Source organism: Lissotriton vulgaris, chromosome 8 (genome assembly GCF_964263255.1).
Source record: "Lissotriton vulgaris chromosome 8, aLisVul1.2, whole genome shotgun sequence".
In the NCBI taxonomy this organism is placed as follows: Eukaryota; Metazoa; Chordata; class Amphibia; order Caudata; family Salamandridae; genus Lissotriton; species Lissotriton vulgaris.
The window spans coordinates 56,283,346-56,302,627 of record NC_141696.1 but is presented as its reverse complement, the minus strand read 5'-3'; the positions used below and the strand labels follow the sequence as shown (position 1 = coordinate 56,302,627).

General features: G+C 51.1%; 1 protein-coding gene across 1 annotated transcript in view; it reads left to right on the top strand.

Moving 5' to 3' along the window:
• The window catches only part of DNHD1 (dynein heavy chain domain 1), a 682,720-nt gene that overhangs the window by 239,054 nt on the left and 424,384 nt on the right, over window positions 1-19,282 (top strand). The window contains exon 17 of the mRNA XM_086933691.1: window positions 13,421-13,619. Coding sequence (XP_086789817.1) covers window positions 13,421-13,619 — 199 coding nt within the window. The remainder of the gene's footprint in view (window positions 1-13,420; window positions 13,620-19,282) is intronic.

Below are 19,282 nucleotides of genomic sequence, written 5' to 3'. Positions count from 1 at the left end.
TAGGGCGGTCACATGACCAACTCGTCCGTCCCTCCGGACCTCGGGGGCGGATCCTCGGGGACACAACATTCCTCCTAAAACAAGAAAAACAACAAAACCAAAAACATACTGCAACATCGCAAAACATGGTCTGATCGAGCCTACAGTCTCACTAGCATCGGGACTGATACCTTCAGCGTCTGTTACAAATGCTAGCGCATTCAGTTCACATATTGCGGGCCCACATATAAATGAGAACAGTCTTACGTGAAGTAGTCCCTCAGCCAGCTGGAGGGGGTGGGGTTGGCACGTAGCTGGCGCTGGGACCCTCGCTGAGTCATCGGCTCTGTTCCAGCCTCCACCTCTTGGCTTGGCGCCTCGTTGTCGGCCCCCTCCGGATCTGGGGCCTCATCCAGGGCCTCCGGATCTCCGCCCACATCCTCACCAGAAACCGGCTGCTCTGCACGTAGCCGGACCTCGGGCTGAGATGTTGATTCACCAGGCGGCAACATAGTTGCAGTTTCGGTTTCTCTGTCGCCTTGCTGGCGCCTTGGCTCGCTGCTCGCCGGGTGGTAGAGTTTGAAATGAGACACATTGCGAGTCACCTTATCTCGTCCTCGAGTAGCTGTGATGCGGGTGCCCTTCACACCACTGACTCGCCATGGTCGTCTTTCATAACTGAGTTTGAATTTTCCCCCAGTGGCCCGATTTTTTATGAGCACCAGGTCACCTCTTTTGAAGTGGGGGGCCACAGCCCTCCGTTTCTTGCTGATCTGATCATAGGCGGCCCGTCTCCTCATTTCTACCGTCTGTTCCTTTATCAGTTCAGGTGCCCACTGGGGGTGATGGGGAATGGAGTCCGTTATTACTCGCCCTAGGAGAAGGTGTGCAGGAGCTACCCCCGTTGTAGAGTGAGGGGTCTGACGGTAGCTACGAAGAAACGTGAAAATGGCCATCTCCACGGACTGTCCTTTATCATGTGCAATGCGGATTACCTTGTTTAAGGTTCTCATGAACCGCTCGGCCTCCCCATTGGCCTGAGGCCACCTTGGGGTGATGCGCCTGTGGCGGGTTCCTAGGGATGAGAGATAGTCTGCGAAGTCTTGGCCCTGAAAGGGCGGTCCATTGTCCGTTCTGAGTTCTTTCATGGCTCCATGCGTGGCAATGATTTTCTCTATCTTGGGAATCACACAGTCGGCACTGGTGCCGGTGATAATTTCGACTTCCGGGTACTTGGAGTGATCATCGATCATCACTAGCGTGTGCCGTCCATCCGGAAGACTGCCAAAGTCCATGCTGACCCTTTCCCACGGGCCTCGGGGCCTGGGTTCCACGATGATGGGTGCTTCGCGGGGGCTGTCACCTGTGGTTTGGCAGGCCGTGCATGTGCGCACAGCAGTTTCCACCATGTCGTCCATTAGCGGGAACCACACCTTGGTCCGCAGCCGGGCCTTTGTTTTAACCATTCCCTGGTGCCCTACGTGCGCCAGCTGAACTACTCGGCTCGTCAAAGCCGTCGGGATCACCAGACGATGCCCTCGCAGGAGGCACCCCGCCTCGTCTTCGTTCAGTTCAGCCCTCACGTGGTACAAACCGTCCATGATTTTCTGGGCCTCGGGTGTGAGTACCTTCCAGCTCTCCCTAGCTTTCTGCCAGTTGGCCGTCCGGAGCAGGTCTTTGGCCCGCTGTATGCAGGCGTCCTGAGCCGTGGCGCTCACCACCTCTTCCAGGGATATGGGGCGCGGACATGATCTGGCCACGACCCATCGCACATAGGCCTCCGTCTCTTCAGCTTCCTCCATCTCCTCTGGGGTGGCCGCCCGGGGGTGTCGTGACAGATAATCCGCCGGATTCTTTGCCCCTGGCTGGTACTCAATGGCACAGTTGTACTCTTGTAATTGCAAAATCCACTTTTCAATTCTGGGGGGGGGTTTGGATGAGGTACCTGAGAACAGCGACAGCAGTGGTTTGTGGTCCGTTACTACTGTGAAGGGTTTGCCATATACATACAGGTGGAAGTGCCGGCATCCCCAATGAATCGCGATGGCTTCTTTTTCAATTTGGGAATACCTTTGTTCGGTGTCCATGAGGGACCGGCTGGCAAAGGCGACGGGGGCCCAGTCTATCTCATCTCGGGCTCTCTGCATCAGGACAGCCCCCAATCCCGCCGGTCCAGCATCTACTGCAATAAGAGTGAAATGTCTGGGGTCAAAAAACGCCAGCGTGGTGTTGCTGGACAGCGCACTCTTGATGGCTTGGAATGCTCTTTCCTGCTCCGGTCCCCAGTTCCATGGCGTGGAGTCTTTTGTTAGCTCACGTAGAGGGAGGGTCAGGTTAGCTAAGTCTCTTATGAAGCGACCACAGTAGTTCACCATCCCGAGGAAGCTTCGGACTTCCGTGACCGTCGTGGGCGGAGGTGCATCTTTGATGTCTTTGACCTTGTCCGGATCAGGATTAACGCCATCGGCCGAGAATACGTAGCCGAAGAACCCCAGCTTGGTCTGAAGGAACTCGCATTTGTCTCGGTGCAAAGTGAGTCCAGCGCTGCGGAGCCTGCGGAACACCTGTGCCAAGCGTTGGTTGTGCTCGGGAATTGTCCTTGCATGCACCATGATATCGTCACTGACATTGATCACCCCCGGTATGCCAGCAATGAGCTCTTGGATGACGTTCTGGAATACCTCGGCAGCACTGGATATCCCGAAACTCAGTCTGGTGTACCTGCGCAGTCCGATGTGAGTGGAGAACGTCGTGATGTTCCGGGACTCTTTATCCAGCACAAGCTGATGGTACCCCGCCCTGAGATCCAACTTGGAGAACCACCGGGCCCCAGCCATCTCTCCGATCAGGTCATCGATCGTGGGGGTGATGTGTCTTTCCCTTTTGATGGCCGCATTGGGGAGGCGCATGTCCACGCATATCCGGACCGCTCCCGGCTGCTTGGGTTTCCGAGTGACCACGATGGGCGATACCCAGGGGGTGGGTCCGGACACCTTTTCAATGATGCCCGCTGCTTCCAGCTTCTGTAGCTCTTCTTCAACCAGCGGCCTCAAATGAAACGCGACCCGCCGGTGTCGCAGGGCCACCGGTTGGACAGTGGGGTCCACATGCAGGTGTATTTCCCGACCCTTGAATCGGCCAATCCCTTCGAACAGGTCCGAGAAGTCTGTGATCAGTTGCTGCACTGATTCCTCGTGCACCCCAAACGCAAAAGAGACCACTCCCAGGTCTTCTGCCGTCCGGCAACTCAGGAGCATACCTTGGCCTTCCTCCGACACGAAGATGTTGGCACGCGTGATCTTGTCTCCGTGCCGGACTGCTGCTTTAAACTTTCCTCGAATGCGGAGGGGCACGTCCTGGCCATAGGCAAAAACGGTGATCGGAGTGGAGCGGAGGCTGGGTGGAGTGGCCAGGTCTCCATAGAGGGACGCACTCATCAGATTTATTGAGGCGCCCGTGTCCACCGTTGCCATGACGTCCTGATCAGCTACTTGTATTGCGCACTGTGGTAGTGTCGTTGTGCGTCGGGTAGCTGTGCCGATCATGTGCACCTTGTGTGTGGACCGTTCTTCCTCGTCGTCGTCCATATCACTGTTGCTGGGTCCTCCTTCCGCGCCTTCAGGCTCCGCCACCGCGTGTACTGTCTGGCGGGGCTTGCTGAACTTTTTGGACCGACACACCTTTTCAAAATGGTTCTTTTTTCCGCACCCGGAGCATATCTTACCCCGTGCTGGGCATTCTGGCGCCGGGTGTCTCGGGCCTCCACAGTAACCACATGACTGCGCCGAGGCTCCGCCCTGCGGAGTTGTTGTTCTCTTCACCCATTTGGGCTGTGGGCGGACCTGCAGTTTGTTCACCGGTTCCACTTTCATATTGGCCTGCAGAGCTGCTTCCATGTGGGCTGCCCTGGCCTTGGACAGCTCCTTCGTGCGGCCCAGCGTGAGAATGTCTGGGAGGGGTTTCCCCGACTCCTCTAGAATTCTCTCACGCAGTTTAGCAGAAGCGCAACCCTGAATGATCTGGCCTCTGATTTCCTCCGTGACATCCTGAAATCCACACGTTAGTGCCAGTTTCTTCAACCGAGAGTGATAGGCGTCCAGCGATTCCTCTGGTAGTTGCCGCGCTTGTCTGAAGATGAACCGTTCGTAGTCTTGGTTGGCCATGGGTTCAAAGTGCGCATTGAGTGCGTTTATGAGCGTGTGGTGGGTTTTAGGAGTTGCTTCCGTAAGGGTGCGGGCGATGGAATGAATGTCCTTGCCACCAAGATGGAGGATCATGGCACGCTTCTGTTCCTTATGGACCTTGGTGGCCTCAAAGAATATGAATAGCCTGTCCACCCATTCTTTCCACTTCGGTGCGAGAGTGGACGGCGCACCTTCCACCACAAACGGCTCAATGGGCGGAATATTAGCCATCGCTTTGGACGCCCGGGAGAATGTCCGTGGGCAGCCTGGATATAGTCCAGCGGCAGCCGGAGCGCCGGACACACCTCGCGCGACCAATCACGCTCCTGCGCGCTGCAGATAGATGTCTCCTTTCTGGTAAAGAATTGGCTTGGTAGTTTAGTCTGCCCTGTTCCCATGATGCACTGGGCCAGGGACAGACTGATTTGCATATGGCCAGGTTCTGAGCTGGGATGGGGCAGTGAGATAAATAACGGTGATGGATCAAGCCCTGATCTTTGGACTGGGTAAGAGTGGTCTGCTCAATTCAGACACTCTGTTCATCACCACCCCCTTTTGTAAATCGATTTTGGCCACTATAGGTGTGGCAGGGTATACTCAGACATGAGTCCCTTTCTCACTGCTCCATCAGGATTCAAGCAAGCCGGGCCGAAGAGGCTGAAATGCCAGAAACCGGTCCCCGGTAGCTTGTCTCCTTTCTGGTAAAGAATTGGCTTGGTAGTTTAGTCTGCCCTGTTCCCATGATGCACTGGGCCAGGGACAGACTGATTTGCATATGGCCAGGTTCTGAGCTGGGATGGGGCAGTGAGATAAATAACGGTGATGGATCAAGCCCTGATCTTTGGACTGGGTAAGAGTGGTCTGCTCAATTCAGACACTCTGTTCATCACCACCCCCTTTTGTAAATCGATTTTGGCCACTATAGGTGTGGCAGGGTATACTCAGACATGAGTCCCTTTCTCACTGCTCCATCAGGATTCAAGCAAGCCGGGCCGAAGAGGCTGAAATGCCAGAAACCGGTCCCCGGTAGCTTGTCTCCTTTCTGGTAAAGAATTGGCTTGGTAGTTTAGTCTGCCCTGTTCCCATGATGCACTGGGCCAGGGACAGACTGATTTGCATATGGCCAGGTTCTGAGCTGGGATGGGGCAGTGAGATAAATAACGGTGATGGATCAAGCCCTGATCTTTGGACTGGGTAAGAGTGGTCTGCTCAATTCAGACACTCTGTTCATCACCACCCCCTTTTGTAAATCGATTTTGGCCACTATAGGTGTGGCAGGGTATACTCAGACATGAGTCCCTTTCTCACTGCTCCATCAGGATTCAAGCAAGCCGGGCCGAAGAGGCTGAAATGCCAGAAACCGGTCCCCGGTAGCTTGTCTCCTTTCTGGTAAAGAATTGGCTTGGTAGTTTAGTCTGCCCTGTTCCCATGATGCACTGGGCCAGGGACAGACTGATTTGCATATGGCCAGGTTCTGAGCTGGGATGGGGCAGTGAGATAAATAACGGTGATGGATCAAGCCCTGATCTTTGGACTGGGTAAGAGTGGTCTGCTCAATTCAGACACTCTGTTCATCACCACCCCCTTTTGTAAATCGATTTTGGCCACTATAGGTGTGGCAGGGTATACTCAGACATGAGTCCCTTTCTCACTGCTCCATCAGGATTCAAGCAAGCCGGGCCGAAGAGGCTGAAATGCCAGAAACCGGTCCCCGGTAGCTTGTCTCCTTTCTGGTAAAGAATTGGCTTGGTAGTTTAGTCTGCCCTGTTCCCATGATGCACTGGGCCAGGGACAGACTGATTTGCATATGGCCAGGTTCTGAGCTGGGATGGGGCAGTGAGATAAATAACGGTGATGGATCAAGCCCTGATCTTTGGACTGGGTAAGAGTGGTCTGCTCAATTCAGACACTCTGTTCATCACCACCCCCTTTTGTAAATCGATTTTGGCCACTATAGGTGTGGCAGGGTATACTCAGACATGAGTCCCTTTCTCACTGCTCCATCAGGATTCAAGCAAGCCGGGCCGAAGAGGCTGAAATGCCAGAAACCGGTCCCCGGTAGCTTGTCTCCTTTCTGGTAAAGAATTGGCTTGGTAGTTTAGTCTGCCCTGTTCCCATGATGCACTGGGCCAGGGACAGACTGATTTGCATATGGCCAGGTTCTGAGCTGGGATGGGGCAGTGAGATAAATAACGGTGATGGATCAAGCCCTGATCTTTGGACTGGGTAAGAGTGGTCTGCTCAATTCAGACACTCTGTTCATCACCACCCCCTTTTGTAAATCGATTTTGGCCACTATAGGTGTGGCAGGGTATACTCAGACATGAGTCCCTTTCTCACTGCTCCATCAGGATTCAAGCAAGCCGGGCCGAAGAGGCTGAAATGCCAGAAACCGGTCCCCGGTAGCTTGTCTCCTTTCTGGTAAAGAATTGGCTTGGTAGTTTAGTCTGCCCTGTTCCCATGATGCACTGGGCCAGGGACAGACTGATTTGCATATGGCCAGGTTCTGAGCTGGGATGGGGCAGTGAGATAAATAACGGTGATGGATCAAGCCCTGATCTTTGGACTGGGTAAGAGTGGTCTGCTCAATTCAGACACTCTGTTCATCACCACCCCCTTTTGTAAATCGATTTTGGCCACTATAGGTGTGGCAGGGTATACTCAGACATGAGTCCCTTTCTCACTGCTCCATCAGGATTCAAGCAAGCCGGGCCGAAGAGGCTGAAATGCCAGAAACCGGTCCCCGGTAGCTTGTCTCCTTTCTGGTAAAGAATTGGCTTGGTAGTTTAGTCTGCCCTGTTCCCATGATGCACTGGGCCAGGGACAGACTGATTTGCATATGGCCAGGTTCTGAGCTGGGATGGGGCAGTGAGATAAATAACGGTGATGGATCAAGCCCTGATCTTTGGACTGGGTAAGAGTGGTCTGCTCAATTCAGACACTCTGTTCATCACCACCCCCTTTTGTAAATCGATTTTGGCCACTATAGGTGTGGCAGGGTATACTCAGACATGAGTCCCTTTCTCACTGCTCCATCAGGATTCAAGCAAGCCGGGCCGAAGAGGCTGAAATGCCAGAAACCGGTCCCCGGTAGCTTGTCTCCTTTCTGGTAAAGAATTGGCTTGGTAGTTTAGTCTGCCCTGTTCCCATGATGCACTGGGCCAGGGACAGACTGATTTGCATATGGCCAGGTTCTGAGCTGGGATGGGGCAGTGAGATAAATAACGGTGATGGATCAAGCCCTGATCTTTGGACTGGGTAAGAGTGGTCTGCTCAATTCAGACACTCTGTTCATCACCACCCCCTTTTGTAAATCGATTTTGGCCACTATAGGTGTGGCAGGGTATACTCAGACATGAGTCCCTTTCTCACTGCTCCATCAGGATTCAAGCAAGCCGGGCCGAAGAGGCTGAAATGCCAGAAACCGGTCCCCGGTAGCTTGTCTCCTTTCTGGTAAAGAATTGGCTTGGTAGTTTAGTCTGCCCTGTTTCCATGATGCACTGGGCCAGGGACAGACTGATTTGCATATGGCCAGGTTCTGAGCTGGGATGGGGCAGTGAGATAAATAACGGTGATGGATCAAGCCCTGATCTTTGGACTGGGTAAGAGTGGTCTGCTCAATTCAGACACTCTGTTCATCACCACCCCCTTTTGTAAATCGATTTTGGCCACTATAGGTGTGGCAGGGTATACTCAGACATGAGTCCCTTTCTCACTGCTCCATCAGGATTCAAGCAAGCCGGGCCGAAGAGGCTGAAATGCCAGAAACCGGTCCCCGGTAGCTTGTCTCCTTTCTGGTAAAGAATTGGCTTGGTAGTTTAGTCTGCCCTGTTCCCATGATGCACTGGGCCAGGGACAGACTGATTTGCATTTGGCCAGGTTCTGAGCTGGGATGGGGCAGTGAGATAAATAACGGTGATGGATCAAGCCCTGATCTTTGGACTGGGTAAGAGTGGTCTGCTCAATTCAGACACTCTGTTCATCACCACCCCCTTTTGTAAATCGATTTTGGCCACTATAGGTGTGGCAGGGTATACTCAGACATGAGTCCCTTTCTCACTGCTCCATCAGGATTCAAGCAAGCCGGGCCGAAGAGGCTGAAATGCCAGAAACCGGTCCCCGGTAGCTTGTCTCCTTTCTGGTAAAGAATTGGCTTGGTAGTTTAGTCTGCCCTGTTCCCATGATGCACTGGGCCAGGGACAGACTGATTTGCATACGGCCAGGTTCTGAGCTGGGATGGGGCAGTGAGATAAATAACGGTGATGGATCAAGCCCTGATCTTTGGACTGGGTAAGAGTGGTCTGCTCAATTCAGACACTCTGTTCATCACCACCCCCTTTTGTAAATCGATTTTGGCCACTATAGGTGTGGCAGGGTATACTCAGACATGAGTCCCTTTCTCACTGCTCCATCAGGATTCAAGCAAGCCGGGCCGAAGAGGCTGAAATGCCAGAAACCGGTCCCCGGTAGCTTGTCTCCTTTCTGGTAAAGAATTGGCTTGGTAGTTTAGTCTGCCCTGTTCCCATGATGCACTGGGCCAGGGACAGACTGATTTGCATATGGCCAGGTTCTGAGCTGGGATGGGGCAGTGAGATAAATAACGGTGATGGATCAAGCCCTGATCTTTGGACTGGGTAAGAGTGGTCTGCTCAATTCAGACACTCTGTTCATCACCACCCCCTTTTGTAAATCGATTTTGGCCACTATAGGTGTGGCAGGGTATACTCAGACATGAGTCCCTTTCTCACTGCTCCATCAGGATTCAAGCAAGCCGGGCCGAAGAGGCTGAAATGCCAGAAACCGGTCCCCGGTAGCTTGTCTCCTTTCTGGTAAAGAATTGGCTTGGTAGTTTAGTCTGCCCTGTTCCCATGATGCACTGGGCCAGGGACAGACTGATTTGCATATGGCCAGGTTCTGAGCTGGGATGGGGCAGTGAGATAAATAACGGTGATGGATCAAGCCCTGATCTTTGGACTGGGTAAGAGTGGTCTGCTCAATTCAGACACTCTGTTCATCACCACCCCCTTTTGTAAATCGATTTTGGCCACTATAGGTGTGGCAGGGTATACTCAGACATGAGTCCCTTTCTCACTGCTCCATCAGGATTCAAGCAAGCCGGGCCGAAGAGGCTGAAATGCCAGAAACCGGTCCCCGGTAGCTTGTCTCCTTTCTGGTAAAGAATTGGCTTGGTAGTTTAGTCTGCCCTGTTCCCATGATGCACTGGGCCAGGGACAGACTGATTTGCATATGGCCAGGTTCTGAGCTGGGATGGGGCAGTGAGATAAATAACGGTGATGGATCAAGCCCTGATCTTTGGACTGGGTAAGAGTGGTCTGCTCAATTCAGACACTCTGTTCATCACCACCCCCTTTTGTAAATCGATTTTGGCCACTATAGGTGTGGCAGGGTATACTCAGACATGAGTCCCTTTCTCACTGCTCCATCAGGATTCAAGCAAGCCGGGCCGAAGAGGCTGAAATGCCAGAAACCGGTCCCCGGTAGCTTGTCTCCTTTCTGGTAAAGAATTGGCTTGGTAGTTTAGTCTGCCCTGTTCCCATGATGCACTGGGCCAGGGACAGACTGATTTGCATATGGCCAGGTTCTGAGCTGGGATGGGGCAGTGAGATAAATAACGGTGATGGATCAAGCCCTGATCTTTGGACTGGGTAAGAGTGGTCTGCTCAATTCAGACACTCTGTTCATCACCACCCCCTTTTGTAAATCGATTTTGGCCACTATAGGTGTGGCAGGGTATACTCAGACATGAGTCCCTTTCTCACTGCTCCATCAGGATTCAAGCAAGCCGGTCCGAAGAGGCTGAAATGCCAGAAACCGGTCCCCGGTAGCTTGTCTCCTTTCTGGTAAAGAATTGGCTTGGTAGTTTAGTCTGCCCTGTTCCCATGATGCACTGGGCCAGGGACAGACTGATTTGCATATGGCCAGGTTCTGAGCTGGGATGGGGCAGTGAGATAAATAACGGTGATGGATCAAGCCCTGATCTTTGGACTGGGTAAGAGTGGTCTGCTCAATTCAGACACTCTGTTCATCACCACCCCCTTTTGTAAATCGATTTTGGCCACTATAGGTGTGGCAGGGTATACTCAGACAGGAGTCCCTTTCTCACTGCTCCATCAGGATTCAAGCAAGCCGGGCCGAAGAGGCTGAAATGCCAGAAACCGGTCCCCGGTAGCTTGTCTCCTTTCTGGTAAAGAATTGGCTTGGTAGTTTAGTCTGCCCTGTTCCCATGATGCACTGGGCCAGGGACAGACTGATTTGCATATGGCCAGGTTCTGAGCTGGGATGGGGCAGTGAGATAAATAACGGTGATGGATCAAGCCCTGATCTTTGGACTGGGTAAGAGTGGTCTGCTCAATTCAGACACTCTGTTCATCACCACCCCCTTTTGTAAATCGATTTTGGCCACTATAGGTGTGGCAGGGTATACTCAGACATGAGTCCCTTTCTCACTGCTCCATCAGGATTCAAGCAAGCCGGGCCGAAGAGGCTGAAATGCCAGAAACCGGTCCCCGGTAGCTTGTCTCCTTTCTGGTAAAGAATTGGCTTGGTAGTTTAGTCTGCCCTGTTCCCATGATGCACTGGGCCAGGGACAGACTGATTTGCATATGGCCAGGTTCTGAGCTGGGATGGGGCAGTGAGATAAATAACGGTGATGGATCAAGCCCTGATCTTTGGACTGGGTAAGAGTGGTCTGCTCAATTCAGACACTCTGTTCATCACCACCCCCTTTTGTAAATCGATTTTGGCCACTATAGGTGTGGCAGGGTATACTCAGACATGAGTCCCTTTCTCACTGCTCCATCAGGATTCAAGCAAGCCGGGCCGAAGAGGCTGAAATGCCAGAAACCGGTCCCCGGTAGCTTGTCTCCTTTCTGGTAAAGAATTGGCTTGGTAGTTTAGTCTGCCCTGTTCCCATGATGCACTGGGCCAGGGACAGACTGATTTGCATATGGCCAGGTTCTGAGCTGGGATGGGGCAGTGAGATAAATAACGGTGATGGATCAAGCCCTGATCTTTGGACTGGGTAAGAGTGGTCTGCTCAATTCAGACACTCTGTTCATCACCACCCCCTTTTGTAAATCGATTTTGGCCACTATAGGTGTGGCAGGGTATACTCAGACATGAGTCCCTTTCTCACTGCTCCATCAGGATTCAAGCAAGCCGGGCCGAAGAGGCTGAAATGCCAGAAACCGGTCCCCGGTAGCTTGTCTCCTTTCTGGTAAAGAATTGGCTTGGTAGTTTAGTCTGCCCTGTTCCCATGATGCACTGGGCCAGGGACAGACTGATTTGCATATGGCCAGGTTCTGAGCTGGGATGGGGCAGAGAGATAAATAACGGTGATGGATCAAGCCCTGATCTTTGGACTGGGTAAGAGTGGTCTGCTCAATTCAGACACTCTGTTCATCACCACCCCCTTTTGTAAATCGATAGATGCAGGCCAGCGCTGCTCACCTGAAGAGAGCCAGGGATCAGAGTATTTCCTCCAGGCAGGCCGAGCGGGGGTGTGTGGTGGCACGGCACGAGCACCGCGGACACGTGGAAGTGCCCGCAGCCGCCGCCTCACCCCAACAGGGACACACACACACGCACCCCGTGCGGGGAATCGATCACCACCCTCGTCGCCAATTGTTGTGTCGGGTGATCTACGCTCAAGGGGCATCTAACCCTGACTAGGCCTAACACGTGGCCCTAGAATAAACTCAGCCGGACACTGGGAAATAAGGTTGCTTGGTCGGTCGGCGCGTGTCTCTGAACGCCCTCTCACGTGCTCGACCTCTTTTTATTATAGGGCGGTCACATGACCAACTCGTCCGTCCCTCCGGACCTCGGGGGCGGATCCTCGGGGACACAACACAGACGTCCCTGCGCTCTGGTGTATATACACATACAGAGTGCAAAGGCAGTCAGGCGAGGGAAAAAGTCGGGGTTAAACAACCCCTGGGAATCAGGTCCTGTAAGGAAATAAAGAGGACATGTATCAGAATCACTCCCTCTCTTACATGGATAACTAATGCATGGAATGTATGCTGAACGGTACCTGATATCTTTCTGGAGGTGACCCCTTCCTGTCTCAGCTCCTGCTAAGGACTCCGGGACGTTGGGAAATAACGACCTCAAATGAGAACGGGAACTGCTGATTCCTCAAGCCAAATAATAACGAAGAAAAACAAATCCTCACACCTGGGTATTCACTAACGTGGTGATCTAAGATACGAATTATCCTAAAGAAAGCAAAGGCGCCCCTGTTAGTATTGGCTCAACAACAACCACAAGGAAAGAGTTTCAAGAAGGGGCAAATCCAGCGTCTCTTGACTCTAGCAGGGAAGAACTCCAAAGGCAAATGGAGTGAGCGCTCAGCCGAGCGCCAAGCAGGAGATCGTAGAGTTTGTGAAAACGCCGAGGGTGCAATCCTGCATCTCGTGCGTTTCACGTCTCCCCTCACAGAGAAGAATGGCAGTACCAGCCGGTACTGCCGCAAAAACAAAGAGAGCTTCCTGGTGTGAGCGAGGAGGGGGCACTCCAGCGTCTCACGCGGCACACACCGACACCCGACGGACAGAACCAGCCGGTATCTGTCAAGGGGTCTTTGCGTGGGAACGCGGAGGAGGCAATCCGGCGTCTCTCGCGTCACCCACAGGAACCAGTAGGCTGGCCAGGACGCGAAGGGTGCAATCCTGCGTCTCACGCGTCTTGCAAACCAAACAATCAAAGAAGACTGCACCAGCCGGTGCTGCCGAGACTCGACAAAACAGTGATGGTGCGGAGGGGGCAAATCCGGCGTCTCACGACACCACTCACCGCAACAGAAGAAGGCAGCCCAGCCGGTACCTGAAGAGAAAGACTCGTAGTTCAGCCGAACCACGCAGTAAAGTCTTGTTCCACTACCACGGAACAAGCAACGGGAACAGATAATTCAAGGAGCAGGAACTTCGTCAACTCCGCACAACTCCACGGGGACAGGGCGTCCGCTACCTGCCTCTCGGAAGACGAATCACGTGCATCTGTTGTTGCCTCCCACAGTTCTTTATGCTTTCTGTGGCCCGTCCCTCTCTCCTAAGCATTCTGGGAGACGTAGTTCTTTCATTTCAGGCAGGCACATCCGTCAGATCCTGACAGTCTGCTGGGATTGTATAGCCATCAAACAATTTGATAGCAGGTTCCCTTGGCAAGGGTCTTCCAGTTATTCTGTAGATCTGGTAGAGATGATAACTGATGTCCTTTTTCCATTGTTCTTCCAGTTTCACCCTGAAGGAGCTCGACAGAAGCTAGCGGCCTGGCAGAAGGCACTGGTGTCAATGAAAGAGTCCCTCCCTGCCGGGGATCCTGTGTTCAACGCATGCCAGCAACTTGTGCTTGACTTTGGACAGTACCTACCTGTGCTGGAGATGCTGGCCAGCCCTGTGCTGAAGCAGAAGCACTGGAACGCTATCTATGCAGGTAAGTGGTACTGATGGACTGTGACAAACAAAGTGACAGCAGAGAAGGAGCAGCAGCAGGTGCAGTGCTGCCTCCTCCTGTGGAGGTCCTCCTAAGCCTTCTGTTTCACTCTAGCTGTCAGTCAGTGCTGCCTCCTCCTGTGGCGGTCCTCCTAAGCCTTCAGTTTCACTCTAGCTGTCAGTCAGTGCTGCCTCCTCCTGTGGCGGTCCTCTTAAGCCTTCAGTTTCACTCGAGCTGTCAGTCAGTGCTGCCTCCTCCCGTGGCGGTCCTCCCTAGCCTTCAGCTTCACTCTAGCTGTCAGTCAGTGCTGCCTCCTCCTGTGGCGGTCCTCCTAAGCCTTCAGTTTCACTCTAGCTGTCAGTCAGTGCTGCCTCCTCCTGTGGCGGTCCTCCTAAGCCTTCAGTTTCACTCGAGCTGTCAGTCAGTGCTGCCTCCACCTGTGGCGGTCCTCCTAAGCCTTCAGTTTTACTCTAGCTGTCAGTCAGTGCTGCCTCCTCCTGTGGCGGTACTCCTAAGTCTTCAGTTTTACTCTAGCTGTCAGTCAGTGCTGCCTCCTCCTGTGGCGGTCCTCCTAAGCCTTCAGTTTCACTCTTGCTGTCAGTCAGTGCTGCCTCCTTCTGTGGCGGTCCTCCTAAGTCTTCAGTTTCACTCTAGCTGTCAGTCAGTGCTGCCTCCTCCTGTGGCGGTCCTCCTAAGCCTTCAGTTTCACTCGAGCTGTCAGTCAGTGCTGCCTCCTCCTGTGGCGGTCCTCCTAAGCCTTCAGTTTTACTCTAGCTGTCAGTCAGTGCTGCCTCCTCCTGTGGCGGTCCTCCTAAGCCTTCAGTTTCACTCGAGCTGTCAGTCAGTGCTCCCTCCTCCTGTGGCGGTCCTCCTAAGCCTTCAGTTTCACTCTAGCTGTCAGTCAGTGCTGCCTTCTCCTGTGGCGGTCCTCCTAAGCCTTCAGTTTTACTCTAGCTGTTAGTCAGTGCTGCCTCCTTCTGTGGCGGTCCTCCTAAGCCTTCAGTTTCACTGTAGCTGTCAGTCAGTGCTGCCTCCTCCTGTGGCGGTCCTCCTAAGCCTTCAGTTTCACTCTAGCTGTCAGTCAGTGCTGCGTCCTCCTGTGGCGGTCCTCCTAAGCCTTCAGTTTCACTCTAGCTGTCAGTCAGTGCTGCCTCCTTCTGTGGCGGTCCGCTTAAGCCTTCACTTTCACTCTAGCTGTCAGTCAGTGCTGCCTCCTCCTGTGGCGGTCCTCCTAAGCCTTCAGTTTCACTCTAGCTGTCAGTCAGTGCTGCCTCCTTCTGTGGCGGTCCTCCTAAGCCTTCAGTTTCACTCTAGCTGTCAGTCAGTGCTGCCTCCTTCTGTGGCGGTCCTCCTAAGTCTTCAGTTTTACTCTAGCTGTCAGTCAGGGCTGCCTCCTTCTGCGGCTGTCCCTCTAAGTCTTCAGTTTTACTCTAGCTGTCAGTCAGTGCTGCCTCCTACTTTGGCGGTCCTCCTAAGCCTTCAGTTTCACTCTAGCTGTCAGTCAGTGCTGCCTCCTTCTGTGGCGGTCCTCCTATGTCTTCAGTTTTACTCTAGCTGTCAGTCAGTGCTGCCTCCTTCTGTGGCTGTCCCTCTAAGTCTTCAGTTTTACTCTAGCTGTCAGTCAGTGCTGCCTCCTACTTTGGCGGTCCTCCTAAGCCTTCAGTTTCACTCTAGCTGTCAGTCAGTGCTGCCTCCTCCTGTGGCGGTCCTCCTAAGCCTTCAGTTTCACTCTAGCTGTCAGTCAGTGCTGCCTCCTTCTGTGGCGGTCCTCCTAAGCCTTCAGTTTCACTCTAGCTGTCAGTCAGTGCTGCCTCCTTCTGTGGCGGTCCTCCTAAGCCTTCAGTTTCACTCTAGCTGTCAGTCAGTGCTGCCTCCTTCTGTGGCGGTCCTCCTAAGTCTTCAGTTTCACTCTAGCTGTCAGTCAGTGCTGCCTCCTTCTGTGGCTGTCCCTCTAAGCCTTCAGTTTCACTCTAGCTGTCAGTCAGTGCTGCCTCCTTCTGTGGCGGTCCTCCTAAGCCTTCAGTTTCACTGTAGCTGTCAGTAAGTGTTGCTGCCCTTTGTGGGCTGTGGCTTTTTGAAGTTTAGTTACGTGCTGCCACTTTTACATAGAAGTATTGAACCATGATGCCAAGACCAAGACACTCATAACACGTGGCACAGAGCAATGCTATTACTTTTCCACAGTTACCATTACTAAGGGTCCCTGTAAATCAGGGGGCTAGGAGATAACAGGGTTTACACGTTTCTTGGAATCAACAGGAGACAGTGGTTTACAAAACGTAGTGGATAAAGACAAGTGTGTGGGTAGAAGATGCATAAACTGTAGAGCTAAAGTGGATGGCAAAGGAAGGAAAGGGAGAGGTGCTGTCCACCATTGGAGGTTGGAGATCAGCTGAGATCTCTGGAGAAGAGTTGAGTTATTCGGTCTTTCCTGACTAACAAAAGTATGGGGTTAGTTTGAGGTTAAGAGTCAGTTTGTTGCAGAAGTTGGAGACATATTAGGAGGCCTGTGTTCTCTTTTTTCTTGTTTTTATCTTTTATCCAGGCGTGTGTTCCCTGTATGGCAGTGGAGGCTAAAGAGGGAGAGTTCTCCATGCTGAGATCCTTGTCATATGCTGACGGTTAGAATGGTTTGATTCTAGCATAAATTACAGCTCTCTTTCAAGACCCCAGCCCTGCAGATCCCACACATCTTGCTCAAGCCACAATCCACAGTCCTAATTTTCTGCTGAGCCAGAAGGGATCCGTTGGGAAGTGTCCTCCATTTCTGAAGGGGATCCAAGACAGATGTCTTTGTGCCTGATGTTAAAATGCTTATGGTTGGTAGTTTCAAGTCACTTAAGATCATATGCCTCCAAACACAAGTTACAGTCAGTTTTATTGACAGCATTCACAAAAGGGTGTGCTCATCTTGTCGTAAAATAACCCATTTTCTATTTGACCTTATATTTGATTGAAAGAAAAGCTTCATCTGAAGACCTGATACCTAAGCTAGATCTGAAATATGTCAAAACAGTTATCAAAAAGGAGAATTTCAGTATAGATCCCCTTCAACAGATGTTCCTCTGTATCCCAAACGTCAATTATGGCTGTACAATAGATTTGCAGGATGCCAGGTTCCACGTTGCAAAACTGGTGTGTCACGAGAAGTTTCTGAGATGTCAAGTGGAGTCTCTGGACCTGATTTAGAGCTTGTAGCTGAAGGTACTCCTTCGCAAACACAAACAAAAGTGTTAACATTTTGGTGGACTGCCGTTAAAACCAACAGCGACCGCCCACCAAACAGTTTGTACCTTGATGGGAATCACATGCAGAGATGACTGCTGGGCGGGTGGTCATCTCTAAATCTGGCAGAAGGTAGTCCATCAGGGTGGCAGAGCTAATGTCCTCTGCCACCTTGATGGATGGAGTACCATCTGCTAAAGTCTAATACAGGCTCTTCACATTATCAGCGCAGAGTTGCGCCGCTCTGGGTAAAATAAGCTATGAATGGGTTCTCCAAGGTAAGGCCTTGGTTTCCTGCCATCACAGAAGGCAAGGATTTTATGTTACATTTGATTTGGGAAACTAAAAGTGTTTACCTTTGTGTTACAATCCTTGGAGGCCATGATATCCCTGCTGCGAATCCCAGATTTTGAAGTGACTTGAGAGAATGTGTCTTCCTTTCCATCAACAAAAGTATCATTTCTAAAGCAAAGGACTCAGTCTGACACTAACAACAGCACAATTAATGTGAGAATGTGAGAGGCCAGGTCTTCTTGTAGTTATCTAGGTCCAACTGACAGGCTGCTTGTAAGTGCTCTCCAAGTGTGTGTCAACTGTCAATGGCTGCATGTTCAAGGAGACTGGAGGTTTAATTTATCATCACAGAAAAGGTAGTCCTCTCAGAGCTTGTGGGTCACGAGAGCACATCATAAAAGGCACCTTCTTCAGAGAACATACACAGTATCAATCTTTACAGATGCTACTCCTCAAGCTTGAGGAGGCCATCTGTGCGAAGATACAGTCGAGGCTCATTGGCAGCAAAGATATTCCGTATAAACGTTTGAGATCTTGCTTGGAAAATGCCTTCCTACCTATGGTTTATGGAGAACACAACACATAATCATTCTCTGGCACCAGCACACATTGTTTCTGAAATGTTGGTGCCGCTTTTGTGTCGTGCAGTTCTTCAGAAGTCAATTTATTTGCAGCATCAGCAAATAAACAGCTCCCTGTGCTTCACAGTCAGCCAAATAAACCATACCAAAGCACACCAGCAGAAATATCACTCTGTATATTTACACTTAGAGCCTGCTTCGCAAAGGCACCTTATACTGTTGAGTAAGTTTACTACTTTTTGGCTATTCACAAAATCCGATTGTAAACGTACCCCAGAAGTGTAATTTACATGTCTCCACCATATTCAAAGGCCTGGCAGCAGTTCACAGACTTACACTTTAAATTAATTTACACTTGGATTTTGTGAATATCCAAAAGTTGTAAATGTACTATAAAGTGTAAGAGTCAATTACACATGTAGATTTACTCACACGTGTAATTTACCTTTGTGAATATCCCCAACAGTTTGTGAATAGCCCCAAGGCCCTTCTGTTTAGTGGAGACATGCATTATTTAAATTTCCTCTCTGCCTGTCTTCGTTGTAGAGTGCATTATGATATGACCTCTTTCAGTCTAACACTACACATCGAACATTAGAGTCAGACGTACATATTTTGTGAGAGGTTACATTGTGGTATATGAAATGTGAATGGACTTCAGCGCTACACTATACATCAAAAGTGCATCACAACAAACATAATTGGCACTACCAATACAAGGTATACAAAGTATATAGCATATGTCAAATTTACTGCATAAATATAATTTTAAAACAAATTTATCGAAAAATCGTTCAAGTTGTAAAATATTTTTGATGAATGAAAAAACACCAACAACATCTTTGTAGTGTATGGCACAATTAAAAGAAGCTTGTTAGAAGGCCGGAAACAATATATCCCTATAGGAGTGTGCTAATGGAGTCTTCTCACTCACATCCCACAATGGGAAGGAGGTCTGTTATTTAAGGGAGTACAGTATTTAAAAACACCACAACAAGTGTTTACATCATCAGTACAGCACATGACAAAAATAAGTAAAGTAAACATTTTAGTATGTGGGAAACAATGTTAATGCAGGGGTCCCACGCGGGCACCCCCATTTATTTATAAACATTTTTTGTAGAAGAAAATTTGTGGAAATTGTTGGGTTAATTTGGTCCCAATTACACGTGCCCCGGTTAAATGTGGTAACTCCTTTTTGGTGGCACATATTTTACTCCACAGTTTTTTGCAGATAGATGAGCACGATATACCTAGGCATGGAAAAACAGCCACTGTCTGCCTGCATCGGATAGGACGGGATGACCACTACTGTGGCCAAGCAACCCAGTGGTGGACAGACCACTGAGTCAGTGGTTTCCATTGGCAGCCAAGCTGATGCTGCTCCCTTGGAAATCCCTAGGCAACTGTGGGGAATCTAAATGACGTGGGGGAACCACAAGTTGGGCAGGAAGAGGACATCACTGATATATCTCGGTGGTGCCATCCTGCAGAACTCTAAATAAGGGCTCAGCTCTCCCTGCTGGAATTATTCTATGTTCAAATCTATCACCCTGGTGTCCT